This window comes from Gekko japonicus, unplaced genomic scaffold, assembly GCF_001447785.1.
Source record: "Gekko japonicus isolate JY-2015 unplaced genomic scaffold, Gekko_japonicus_V1.1 scaffold627, whole genome shotgun sequence".
In the NCBI taxonomy this organism is placed as follows: Eukaryota; Metazoa; Chordata; class Lepidosauria; order Squamata; family Gekkonidae; genus Gekko; species Gekko japonicus.
The window spans coordinates 230,446-243,324 of record NW_015173142.1 but is presented as its reverse complement, the minus strand read 5'-3'; the positions used below and the strand labels follow the sequence as shown (position 1 = coordinate 243,324).

At 41.4% G+C, this 12,879-nt stretch overlaps 1 protein-coding gene across 1 annotated transcript in view; it reads right to left on the bottom strand.

Annotated features, from left to right (window-relative positions):
- Positions 1 to 12,879, bottom strand: part of LOC107119719 (adhesion G protein-coupled receptor B3-like) — a 253,366-nt gene that overhangs the window by 53,918 nt on the left and 186,569 nt on the right. Inside the window, exons 8-11 of the mRNA XM_015422291.1 lie at positions 12,281 to 12,366; positions 8,751 to 8,849; positions 8,239 to 8,410; positions 2,181 to 2,276 (exon numbers count right to left, since the gene is read on the bottom strand). Of these exons, the coding sequence (XP_015277777.1) occupies positions 2,181 to 2,276; positions 8,239 to 8,410; positions 8,751 to 8,849; positions 12,281 to 12,366 (453 nt within the window). The remainder of the gene's footprint in view (positions 1 to 2,180; positions 2,277 to 8,238; positions 8,411 to 8,750; positions 8,850 to 12,280; positions 12,367 to 12,879) is intronic.

The following is a 12,879-nucleotide window of genomic DNA, read 5'->3' as shown; positions in this document are numbered from 1 at the left end:
AAATAAATAAGGCACAGCTGTAGGAGTAAGCACACACTATAAACCAACAAGGTATAAATATTCTGGGGTTAAACACCATCCTCTTTTCCTACACACCAGCCTCTGGCTCTCTGCTCTAGCCTCTCTTTCTCTCTAGCCCAAGAGAGCAGGGAAACTTCCTTTCATTCCCCAGTGCAGCCGACTGTGGAGTGGCTGAATTTCTGCTGCCTCCCAGGGTTCCCACTGTGACCTGGACAGCCTGGTCAGCACAGGCAGCAGGAGCCTTTCCTAACCTCCTGTAGGACGAAGACTGCCTCCTCCCTGAATGGGCCGGAGTCTATATTGATGCTGCCCTGTCCCTTGGGACAGTCCCTCTGTTCCTGCTCTTTTTGGCCTTGGGGTCAATTGTAGTCCAGCAGATGAGGAAGCCCCATTCAACCCAGTGAGTGATACTACTACAGGCCCCTCTCTGGAACTACAGCTCAATGAAACCTTACGGCGGAACATTTTAAACAAACACAGGTAATTGCCATTTCGTTACACCTACCAACAGCCACTGAGGAAAACGTTACTCCCACACAGGAGGAAAGCAGGAGAAGCGTCTTTGTCAAGAAAGAAAACCAGGCAGAGTGGCTGAAGGGGGAGTGGGCGGGGAAAAGGAGCAGACACAGCACCCGGCCAATTGCACGCGAGTACTCTTGAGTGGTGGCTGATGGGCCAATGGCTGAGGGAGAGCATTTTACAGCCAATGGGAGTGCATGGAATGTTGCCACTTTAAAACAGCATTTTTATATATAGAGAGATGCTATATCCCCTTATGATTCTATGTTTAGTCAGCCACAACAAAAAGATGATCGTATGGAGATTCCAAGCTTGTGCCTGATGCATGATGGCTCAATGCACTTCTACAAAACACCACACATGGTTGTCAGGATAAAATGGGGCAGAGGAGAACAGTATAAGCCCCTTTGGCATGGGGGGAAGTAAATAATGTATGAATAACATTTTTGATATGACCTTTTCAATAATATTTTTAACAATATGCTGTTTTCTTCATATCTGCTTCATTCCAAAGTGCTTCGACTGGGACGATTTGTGTATTCAAAAACTAAAGTGCCTGCAATTCATGGTCATTTACATGATGTACAGCTAAAGCAGTTTGCCCACTGTTAATATGACATTCCAAGGAAGCTCTGAAATGAGACATGCCATCCAGTTGACCAAACAGAAGCCCCTCCCAACCTTGAATTTATAATTTCCAAATTCCGCATTGATCTTATGGGAAATGCAGAATATAAAAATTTAAATACACTCTACAGATGTAGTAACTGGTCTCAAAAGTAGCTGCTGGTAGTAGCTGATAGTGGGGTATAAGAGCCAGAAAGTTCCAAACTGAAATCTCACCATAGCTACACAAAATTCACCATTAAAACAGTCCTCCACATGCAAGATAGGAAGCTTACTGGTCTACAAACTGGAGAGGGTAATAGTGGCTCATTTGACAGGATTACTGCCCCAAAGTATGGGTGCTGCTGGAATTCTGTGACTGGAACTTCATGCATGCTTTGTCCTTCACTCTTCCCCTGTGCTGTATTCTCCATTCAAAATGACACTCAGGGCTTCTTGAAGTCCCAGTGGGAAAACAATGCCTCTCCCCCACATTTAATGTAGTACAGGGAGGGCACAACACAGGGGAAAGAATTAGTGTCCCTGCCCTTCCCAGTGTTAAAGCCCCAGTACACATCAGCCCAAAGCTTTGTGGCTGCCAAGTAACATTTCTAAAGTTCCAACCACAGGAAACCTCCAGCATTATGTTTCGTTAAGCCCCAGACTATATTTGAAGCACTTTTGAATGCACCATTATAAAATGGTAACCTTTGTTATGATTGACCCTACATAACTCCAGTGTTTTTTCATTGCCGCTCCATTGCAGACAGGGAAGAAGTCAAGTGGTCTGTACAACAGATGATCACAGGAATAAACAAAGACTACCATGATGCAAACACACAAGAGAAATGACAACAAAAACAAAACCCCTAATGAAATAAAACCAGACTATGGATACTTGATATTATTTAGCACTATCTAGTCTTCTCTCTCTCTCTCTCTCTCTCTCTCTCTCTCTCTCTCTCTCTCTCTCTCTGTGTGTGTGTGTGTGTGTGTGTCCAGAACCAGAAATCAAGGATAAAATAAAAACTAACCATGATCTGAGCATGTCCATTAGGGAATGAACTTGAAGAATCTGCATTGATTGGATCTTGGCAGTTTCTTAATCGACATCTAAATGCATCTTGAACCTGGTGGGAGACATCACATACTTAGTGAACCTCTTCAAAAAATCCAGTCATAGACAAAACTATTAAACAGAAGAAGCATAACAGTTAATCCATCTTAATGTTCCTTGGTCTAGAGTGGTATTTACAGTGGCACTTGCAATGATGCAATACAGCTCTCTTGTCTCAAAACAAATGTTAAAATGGAATGACAATTCCTTAACTACAGTTTGTATTGTTCAGCAATACGATGGTGAGGGCCAACACAGCAGCAGAAGGGTAGCTCTGTATGAAAAAAGGGCTTCCAAGAACTTTCTGCATGACAGAAGTCTTTGCTCTCAACAATCCTTTGGATGAATTCTGGATGGAACCATATTTTTGTACTTTAGTTTTTGTTATTCTAGCATTACCACAACTGATTAAACTTGTGGATTAATCAATGAAATAGTTCATTGCTGTTTTTTAAAGAAATCCTCCTTCCCACTTGAAGGATATCTGCTTCAACAATTTTTCTGTTGAGAATCTGCATTAAAAATATCCAAAATAGGGGTGTGTGTGTGTTCTAAAATGACACCAAATTTAATGATGTGGAAATTGGCAAATATATTTAACCAATTTATTAAAAGTCAGATGATTAATCAACTGAAATATTTAATTGGCTACAGCCCTAATCACCAATTCTAGATAAAGAGATGTGTCTTGGTATGCACGGACCATGTGAATGGATACCTGAGACTCTAGAGCCACGGTCAGATGTACCTTTAGATCTGTAAAAGTAAAGGTAAAGGTTCCATTGCTTGAAAGCCAGTCAAATCTGACTCTAGGGTTGCGGTGCTCATCTCCGTTTCAAAGCCGAAGAGCCAGCGCTGTCCGAAGATGTTTCCGTGGTCATGTGGCCGGCATGACTAAACACCAAGGCGCACAGAACGCTGTTACCTTCCCACCAAAGTGGTACCTATTTATCTACTTGCAATTTCTTGCTTTCGAACTGCTAGGTTGGCAGGAGCTGGAACTAGAGATGGGAGCTCACTCCATCATGCGGCACCCAGGTCTCGAACTGCTAAACTACTGACCTTCCACAGCCTGCAGTTCAGTTGCAAATGCCTGATGGATCTAAAGGGCACAATCAGACAGCAACATCTGGGAAAGGTACCGCAGCCATCAGCACCCCGTGCTGCCATGCCACGGAAGTGGAGTTAAAAGACAACGGGGAAAGTCTGGTCCTAATACTTGCCGACAGGCCACAGATGGACTTTCCCCTGTCTGATCGCTCAAGCGCACATTCAAGCCGTTGGGATGGTCTGCTCATTCCATCCTGACTCGGTGCTGGGTTTTCCCCCTCACTGAGCAGTATGCGCATAACTGCATACTCCATAGGGAGCTCTCAGTGTGAAGGTGCGATTCCTCGTTTATGCACATGGGAAACAAAAGGCAACCCTCCCCACTCACCCGAACGTGCTGTTTGATAGTGAAGTGACAGGTTGAGCCCATTGCTACAAAGGATGTGTTATCGCACAACGCTATGTCAATTTCCACTGAAGGAAATGGGCTTGCTTCCCCTCTGCACCAAATGGCATGTCTGACCATGGCCTAGACTGATTTTTACGTTAAATGACTGAAGTACAATTAGGGTGCTGACACTGGTCCCCCATTCTCAATGCAGTTGCAGGGACAAATATTAGCTGCTAATGGTAGGGGTAGTGCTAAGATACAAACTCTGCAGACCACCTAGTTTAGCAGATCACCTGCTCCTCTAGTTTTATCTGCAGAACTCAAGCTGCTCCACTTGGTTTGCACCAAGATATGTCACTGGCCCTAGAGCTTTTTTGACTCTAGCAACACCAGCAGCCTAGAAGTGATGAGCAGGAGCAGCTACTTGGGTGAAGGTTTCTGTCATCTACCTACCTAGTGCTTTCTATTACCACCACCTCCTGAAACGGTAACTTGGCTGGGGATACTATACCCCTCCCCAACCTGTATTATTGGGCTTTGACTCTGTAGGTGGTTTTTTTTTGGGGGGGGGTATAGTATACCCCCTGTTCAATTGCTCACTCTGGAGATTTTTTTTTGCATTTGTTGAAGCAAGCCTTTGAGGTCTAAGTGATGTCCAGAAGGGACTGGGTGTCTGTTTGAGTTTCATAGTAATAGGGGCATGAGGTCTGGATATATTTGGATATTGAGTGATTTCACTGTTTGAAAGATGCTTTGATTCCTTTCATCCAAAAGGAAAGTGGCATATAAATGAAGAGTGCCAAGGAATAAAAGAAGGGGAAGGAAACTGATTTCTGCCATTGTGTGTTTGCTTGCCTTTGCCCAATGCCAAGAGTAAGCAATCTACTGGTCACTCTGCTGCTGGCTGCCTCTGTTGTCTGACCACACTGTTCCAAGCAACTGAGCTGAGTAAGCATCTTCTAATATCTTCTTTTTTCACTGTATACACAGTGCTCTGGGTAGAGAAAGCATCTCCTTGGTCCCCCTCCCTCTCCTCAACATCAAGCGGCAAGACTGTCTGGGAGCCAGGCAGAGCAAAAGAGACAGATGTGCTGAACGTGCGGGTACCAAGGAAGTGGTTTCCTTAGCAACAGTAACCAATTCAAAGCTCTCATGGCTTACCCTCTCTCCTCACATGTGTGCCTGTGTTTTCAGCCCATGTGGTTTAGATACTGAGGGTGGTAGATTGAAATGCCAAAGACAGAATTAAATGAAAATGTGTGGGTGGAAAATATATGGGTGCTTCGCCCATTACCAACAATAGCTGGAGTTGCTTAATATGGCTCAATTTAAGTCCATAACATGCCACGTGCATACATGTAATATGCACATTGTGGTTAATGTGACTTGAGTGGGAGGTGTGCATGATCCCCAGGCACCTTGTTCATCTTGTGGCAGACCTGGGATTTGTTCATTCTATCTGAATAAAAATAACCGAGGGTTGTTTAAAAGACAGCTAATGCAGAATTGTCGTCTCTTTTATATCCAAGCAGAGAATCTCACAACATCCCCTGGTTTCCATCCTCCAGTGGCAATCAGGTCTCCCTCTGGGCTTGTATTGAGTTTTGAATACTGCCTACATCTGCAAATTTCTGCATGGTAATATTTACATTGCCACTTAGCCCAAGATGAAACAAAAGTAAGCCAAAGGTCCTAATTATTCATAAACTTTTTTAAATGTTGCTACTGAATTGCTTGAATAATAATAATTATTAATAATAATTTATATAGCACCATCAATGTCCAAGGTGATTTACAGAGATAGACCAGATTCAGAAATCATGACAAAGTCATGTGCCCATGCTGGGCATGCCTGCAGGTTGTTCTCATGCTCACACTCTCCCTACTCCCACTCTGATAGGAGAGAGCAACTGAAAGTTTCCTGCCTTGGAAAGGCCTGCCTCAAAGCAACTTAAATACAAATGGGGAGGAAGGCAAAAGAAGGGAGAGCATGACAAGAATGCTCTCCGTGTACTTTGGACCTGTTTCCATTAGGTCAAAGGGATAACTGAAGTCAAAGTCATCAAAGACAATTTTTATGAGAGATTTTAAGGAAAAGAAAGAGTTGTCATGAGGCAGGTGTTCTGAGAGGCACAAGAGGTGGCAGAAGAACAGGCAGAGTCATTAATGAGAGCAGGAGACTTTTTGATGGTTGCAAGCGTGAAGGTCACAAGTGATGATAATGACGGGAGATGCAGGCAAAATGATAGAAGGGAGCTGTATTGTGACCACCTATAAATGCCTCAAAAGCCAGAGAGTGGTTTAACAGCAGAGTTCTGGACAGAGGTGAGAGGACTGAGGTGTGGTAAGGAAAGGCCAGAGATGACTTATGGTCAGGATGACCAAAGCATGAACCAGAACTTATATCTGAGGGACTGGCATGACTCTTCCATTATGAAACAAACTATAAGCATATCATCTCAGAACATCTGACCAAAGCACAGTCACAACTCCAAAAGCATTGTAATTTAGGATGGCCTCATGTGAAAATACGACAGCAAGATAAAGAGTGAAAAATCCCCACTGATTTCACAGTTGGAAATGCCAAGCTAACTTCCCCCCAAATAACTACTTTGTTCAGTGAAGAATAATGGCTTGGAAACAACTGAACATTTCCAAGAGGAAAAGGATTTCCACCCATGGAGTATGACTTTTTCATCTTACCCCCGCGGCTGCAAGCCAAAATGTCCCCCCAGTGCTCTTCCTGGGGATCCCTGTATGCCCAAGAGCATCCTTTGGGGAACCATTTTCAGCTGCAGCAAGACAGGAGAGTCAAGAAAGTCACACTCCACAGGTGGAAATCCATCTAACCTGCAGAAATGTTTGGCTGAATCCAAACAATATATTTAACAATATATCCAGCATTAATGTTGCAATGGCATGATCAATTACGTAGCTGATATTTTATGCATTTAGTATTGTAATAGCATGGGCAGAGCAAAACGTGTGTGACTATTACTCTAAATTGTAACATTATCTGTGTCAGGTAATTTGACTTTCAGATTTATTGTTTTGGCTCACAAAGACATATTCCATATTTCATGTGAATTCAATGGCATACACAGGCATGTCAAACTCTTTATCTATTAATCAGGCTGTACAGATGGTTTTAAACTTGCAGAAAATATATAAGCCCTCTAAAACAAGCCATTTTCTGGGACTTGACCATGTGACAGTGAGGTGTTTGGGGAACAAGATTCAGTGGGACTTCTCAATAAACACTGATTCACACAGCATATGCAGAAAGGAAAACCTATGGTTTGAGAAGCAGTATTTGTGAAGCAGCTGATACGGTTAAGTAGTTCAGATGATACATGGGGAAAACTGCACTTGAAAGGTATCTGGACCATTGTCACCAGTTCAACAGAGAAACTACACAGAAAGTAGTCTGGCTAGCTATTCAATTTGCCATTGAGGCACTCAGCAGACTGTATTGTCTAAAAATGCAAATAGTCAGATCCTGCAAGCTAAGTGGAAGAGGGTTTTTTGCTACCTTGTTCATCCCACCATGACCCTCTGTGTCCACTGAAAAGCTGCTCCTGAGGGGCCAAGGGGGACCTTTGGGAATGGCATAGGATGCAGCATGAAGGAATTAGCAGAAGTTCCCCCTCATCTAAATCTTGCATGAGGTGGGGGAAGGTGATTTCTGTCAATGTCTCCCTTTTGGCTGAAGCCCTTATACTGCATCCCACACAGTTCTCAAGGGCCCCTTAGATCTTAGGAGTTGCTGAGGAGGGTCATGCAGTGGGCAGAGGAAAACAGCAACAATCCTTTCCATGGACTCACTCCATTCAGTTTTTAAAATCCAGCCCTAAATCCATATTCATTTTACATAAGCCTGATTCTCTGTTTAAAGCAATCACTATGTTGAAACTTTAAGCGCAAGTTTGTTGGCCATGTAACTTTTCCAGCACAGATCCATGAACCAAACTGCAATTTTCTGATGGCTCCAGCTCAAAAATTCACTTCTGAAAAAAGTTGCATAATATATTTGGCACATCTTATGTGGGAGCCTGTTATGCACTGTTGTGGAAATGGCCTTATGAATATCAAGTGCTACACAGGAATCTGCTCTGTTTATTATTTTCAGTTTTAATACTAGTGATTTATGGATGTTAATGTCATAGGAGACCTCCTGAAGCCTTTTAAAACAGCAAAGGATGTGTTCAACTTATGGGCTATTTGAACTATGTGCTCTTTGAAATTAACCAGGCTTTTCCTGACCTCAGATCTTTCTACTCTTCATCATTTTATTACTTGCACTTTACTCTTTGACTTCAATCTGTCTATTTGTTCATTGTATTAACCTTCCAGGGCAGCTCTTCATTTTTCTTTGCTGTCTCTCATTTGCCTGTTTTTAAGGTTCCCTGTTCAGTTTACCAACTTTGGATCCTGTCTCCCCCCCACCCCCGGATACAACTGATTGAATTGTTCAGCATTCTGTACAGAAAAATGGTAAGGTAAGAAATGACACCATCAGGAAGCTGTTCCGTACCTCCCTTCGGAGAATGCAGTGGACCATGACAATGACAAAGCCTTGCAACGAATCAAATACTGCGAAGAGTATCTGAAATAATATCGATCGCTTGTCTGTCATGGCGAGAACTGCCGACATCCAAGTAAGAGCGAGGAGAGGCAATACCACACAGGAGCTCCAAAGGGATGCCCTAGACAGTGATAGAGAGGGGAAAAAAACCAGCAGCAACAACAACATTGTAGAACGGTGAAAGCACAAGCACAACCCTATCCTTCTACAAATATATCTCTTATTTAAGGATGGCAACATTTCAGTTAACATGAAAGCCAATGACAAATATTTACACAGATATATAAAGATCAACATTTTATTTTCTAATTGTTACCCCAATTGAATTTTAAATGTGTGGTTGCCATTTTTTAATTAACTAGGTCCAGTATTAGTAAGCCCAATTTTTTCATCACTGTAGTATTTTTTCACATGCACTGTATAAGATTTGTAACAAGAAGATGTAAATGATTAGGACTAACATGGCATTACTGGCGGTGGTGGCTGACAAAGCTGTTGTTGAAACTACTCCACACTTGGCACATTTGAGCGTCAAACCGCTATGAGGCTCACTCATCTGACTGCAAACAAACAGAACACCCACAAAAAAGAACAAAATATTGAATTTTTTGGTCACCAAAAAAAGTCGCTACTGAAATTTAGCTTTTTAAAAATATGATGTCATGCAAGAAAAAAAAAAAGCAAGTAGACTTTATTCAGGATGAAACGTTCTATTCTATTACAAAGCTCTATTTGTAACATTGTATGCTTCACACTTTTCAAAAAATATTTATGCTATGGGGGGAAGCTTCAGTTCATGCAAAATCCAATTCTTCCATTTAAGCTTCTTTAAAAAAAACACAAACAAACAAACAAAAACAAGGCCCCCAATGCCTGGGAAGAAAATGTTGCTTGATACACTGAAGTAAACAAGCACGTGCTAGTGTAAGACACACATGGTGAAATTCCTCTATTCAGACCATTAGAAAGACCAATATGCCCACGATCCTCCAGGATAGACAAACATGACAAATAGCCCAGGCAAGACACATACTTTTAATTAATTTAAACATGAAGGTAGTTGAAGAATTGCCCCCAATCAAGATGGGTCAGTTAGAGAGCCAATAACTTTATGAGAACAATTAGAACAGGTTGGATCCAATACTGAGCAAGAATCATCTTAGCAAGAATCATCTAGCTTTGCCCAGTCTTTGCTAGATGTTGGTCTGGATATAGGGCTTGAAATGTATGGAGTTTTAATGAAAGTATTCAGGCTAGAAGAATTGTGATTTTTTTCACTTTAATAAAACACAATGCACAAGCATTAAAATTATTATTATTATTTTTGGTACAGAGTACTACATCACAACCCTCGGCAACTGTTTTGGACTTCCTCCCCCATATACGATTATAACAAATTCATTGTCTGTCTATCTGCAGCCTTCAATCCATCCTAATAGTTGTAGTGTCATAGAAACATATAGGGGAAGGCTTTTTAATCAAGCAGCAGCGGTAATTGCTTACTTAAATTATGAAGGGGAAAAGTGACATTTACGAAAAAAATCTTCATTTTTTTCCAATCTTTCCATGAATCTTCAGATTTCTCAAACTACCCCCTATGAGGTAGTATTATGTCTAGTGTCATACATAGCTCTCTAAGCCATATGAAACCATAAGATAAAAAAATAAATCTGAATTAAATACTTATGTGGAAATAACCCTCTAAGCGGTATAAAGTTCCAACAGTTTCTACACCTAGGGCCATCTCATGGTCAAGGGCCAAGCAATCCCCCAGAATGATTTTATTCAGCTCTCCAGGTATTGGCTGATCAATACAACAAAGAGGACTTCATCACAATACTTTAAATGCATTATTAGAGTAACTTTGCTGGCAGTGAAAAAGCAATATACATTCACTGCCAAGATCTGTGTTCTGATAATAAAGCAGCCACTCTTGGGAACACCAACTGGCTACCCCGGCATACCATGATGTGAGCCATATATATTGGGGAGGTAAAAACTATGTCTGTCTTTCACCACTAGTCTGCCATGCCTCTGTTCACAGCCACTGGAGAGGAACATATGTTTTCCATTTCTTTATAACACTGTTCTTTTTAATATAGAGAGTACTGCTCCAAAGGATCTGGTAAGGCAATCATAGGGATGGACCCCACCAACTTTTTTGCTCCATCTCAGCCAGTTCCCCTCCTTGTTACAGCTTCTGCCCAGGATGGGTTTTGACCATGCAAGTTACATGCAAGTCTTTTTGGTGATCAAAGGGGACTCCTTCCTCCCTTTGTCATAAGTAGGAAAGCCTGCTGGATCCAGCCCCTACAGAGGAAATGGCTACATGACAGCACTCAACATCTGAACTCATGACCCTTCAGGAGTATAATAAAGCATTTGCCCATTCCATTGAATGAATACTCCCAGAGCTCCATTCAAGGAAATGTGTGAAATTGACAACACTTGCTCCCTCAAGTGCTGATTCATAACAAGTATCTATCAGAGGTTAACTTAAAACAATGATAACCTGCAGTATCTTTAAACTAACAACTGTATTGCGGCATAAGCTTTTATGACCTAAGAACTCACTTTGTCAGATTCATGGAATATTGTACTTTGGGTGCTAGGTATATATACACACATGGGTCTAGAGATTTTTTCAAACAACTGTGTAACCCGTCAGGTAAACTAATGTGACACCAATCATGTGACATTTGGTTGTGAGAAACAGTTATCAAAGATAAACTTTGATTAACAGAGTTCTTTTAGCATGTGAATGCAATATTCTTCCCAGCATGCAGACATACCAACTGAAGCTTTAATGTTGGAGAATGAAACCTCACTGGACATGATCCAGCCAAAGTTAAGCACAGAAGTCCCACTGATATTACAGGGAATGTTAACTGAATATTTAAATTTCTTTTACTGAAATCGATGAACCCTGATCTGACAAAACTTCATAATGAAGCTGAATCCCCACTGATCAACAGTCTAGAAAGGAAAAGATTGGGGGGAAATGACTGAATTCAGCACCTTACTTCCTCTTCTGCAGAGTAGGAATCCAGCTTTTCCTCAACCTGTTTGCATATGGAATTCTCTACCAGCCAGGGATACCTCTGCGGAAGGGTGTTTCTGCATTAATAATCCTTACCAGAAATATAATGAAGGAATCTCATAGTGCTTAAATTTGGCCAGGTCCATGCCCATGGTTTCCAATATGGCCTTGCTTTTAATTATGGAAATGATTAAAAGCATTTCAAACAAGAGAAGAACTTGAACAAATTACAGAAAAATTGAGGTAATAATATATATGCATAGAAATTACCCATACCCAAGTGTACACATATTACACTTGAATGACCTGTGTTCAAATCTGTATTAACTGTGATCAAGCCAGTGAGGCAATGTGCAACTTCATTTTTAATTTTAATGGAAAACTAGGTGGCAAAGTGGCACAAGAATAGGGAACTCCTTTGTGCAAGGGCATTATGTGCTATGACTAGAGAGAGCACTAGTAATACAGTAATCTCACTGTTATACAAATGTGATGCTTCTTTTAAAGATGTCATGTCCCGGTAATTTATAATCATATATGGCAAGAATCCCACTCCTACACATCGTGCTTTAGTCAGGTTGCAGCAGTTCTAAAAAGGGAGTGGGAGTCTATTAGCTAACCAAATCTAAATAGATGCACAAGTATTTCATACAAAATCAGTCCAGAGATTAAGAAGATCAAATAACTCAACGTTCCTGTTATAACGTTACCAAGACTTCTGTTAGTTGCATCTTTAGTCTTGACTTAATAGCACTGTACATGTATTTTATTATTTTACCAATTTTTGTCACATTTCCTGAGTTTTGGAGATGACTAAACCTGGTTACACAGTTTGTTATATAAAGTTTAAAAAGTTCAAGGTGCAATCAAATAAATGTATGCTTATATATATATAAATTGGAAAAAGTCACACTTGCAGTTGTCCTGAGAAATGCCCCAGCTTCTGCTTACCCTGCTCTGTGTTTGAGTTTTTTATCAAGGATTCCATCTCTGGAAACAAGTTTATTAAACACCAAAATGCCAATCACCATGTTGACCTGTTGAATATACAAGAAACAGACAAAAAACAAATAGTTGCCCTTTTACAGTGACACTGGAGACAAACTTCTAAGCCCAGCCTTTGGGCAAGCAATTTAAAAAAAGCAACATCAAGTGCCCCTGTCCAGCAACTAGCTGGCCCATGTGATGGGGCCTTGTTATTTATGGAACAACAGTTTTGCACAGCCCTGTCTGCACGGGATGCTGCTACAGGAGCAAAGTGAACAGAAGCAAAGATTTGCCTTCCAGGTGCAAAGGCTTCCACCAGATGGTGCTGCACTCATGTAAGCCAAATATACAACACTTGAGAAAGTGGGTGTGGATCCACAAAGCACATGTACATAGGATACTATTTTGCATGTACATCTTTACCAGTTCACTGGGACCAGGCTGGGTGGGGGCAAACTAAAGGAACAAAATTCCAGGGGGCCCAACTCCCTCTGAAGAGTAGAGCAAGTTGCTGCTTGGGGGACAATAGAAACACACCTCTTGTAACCAAGCTTATGTTTCTG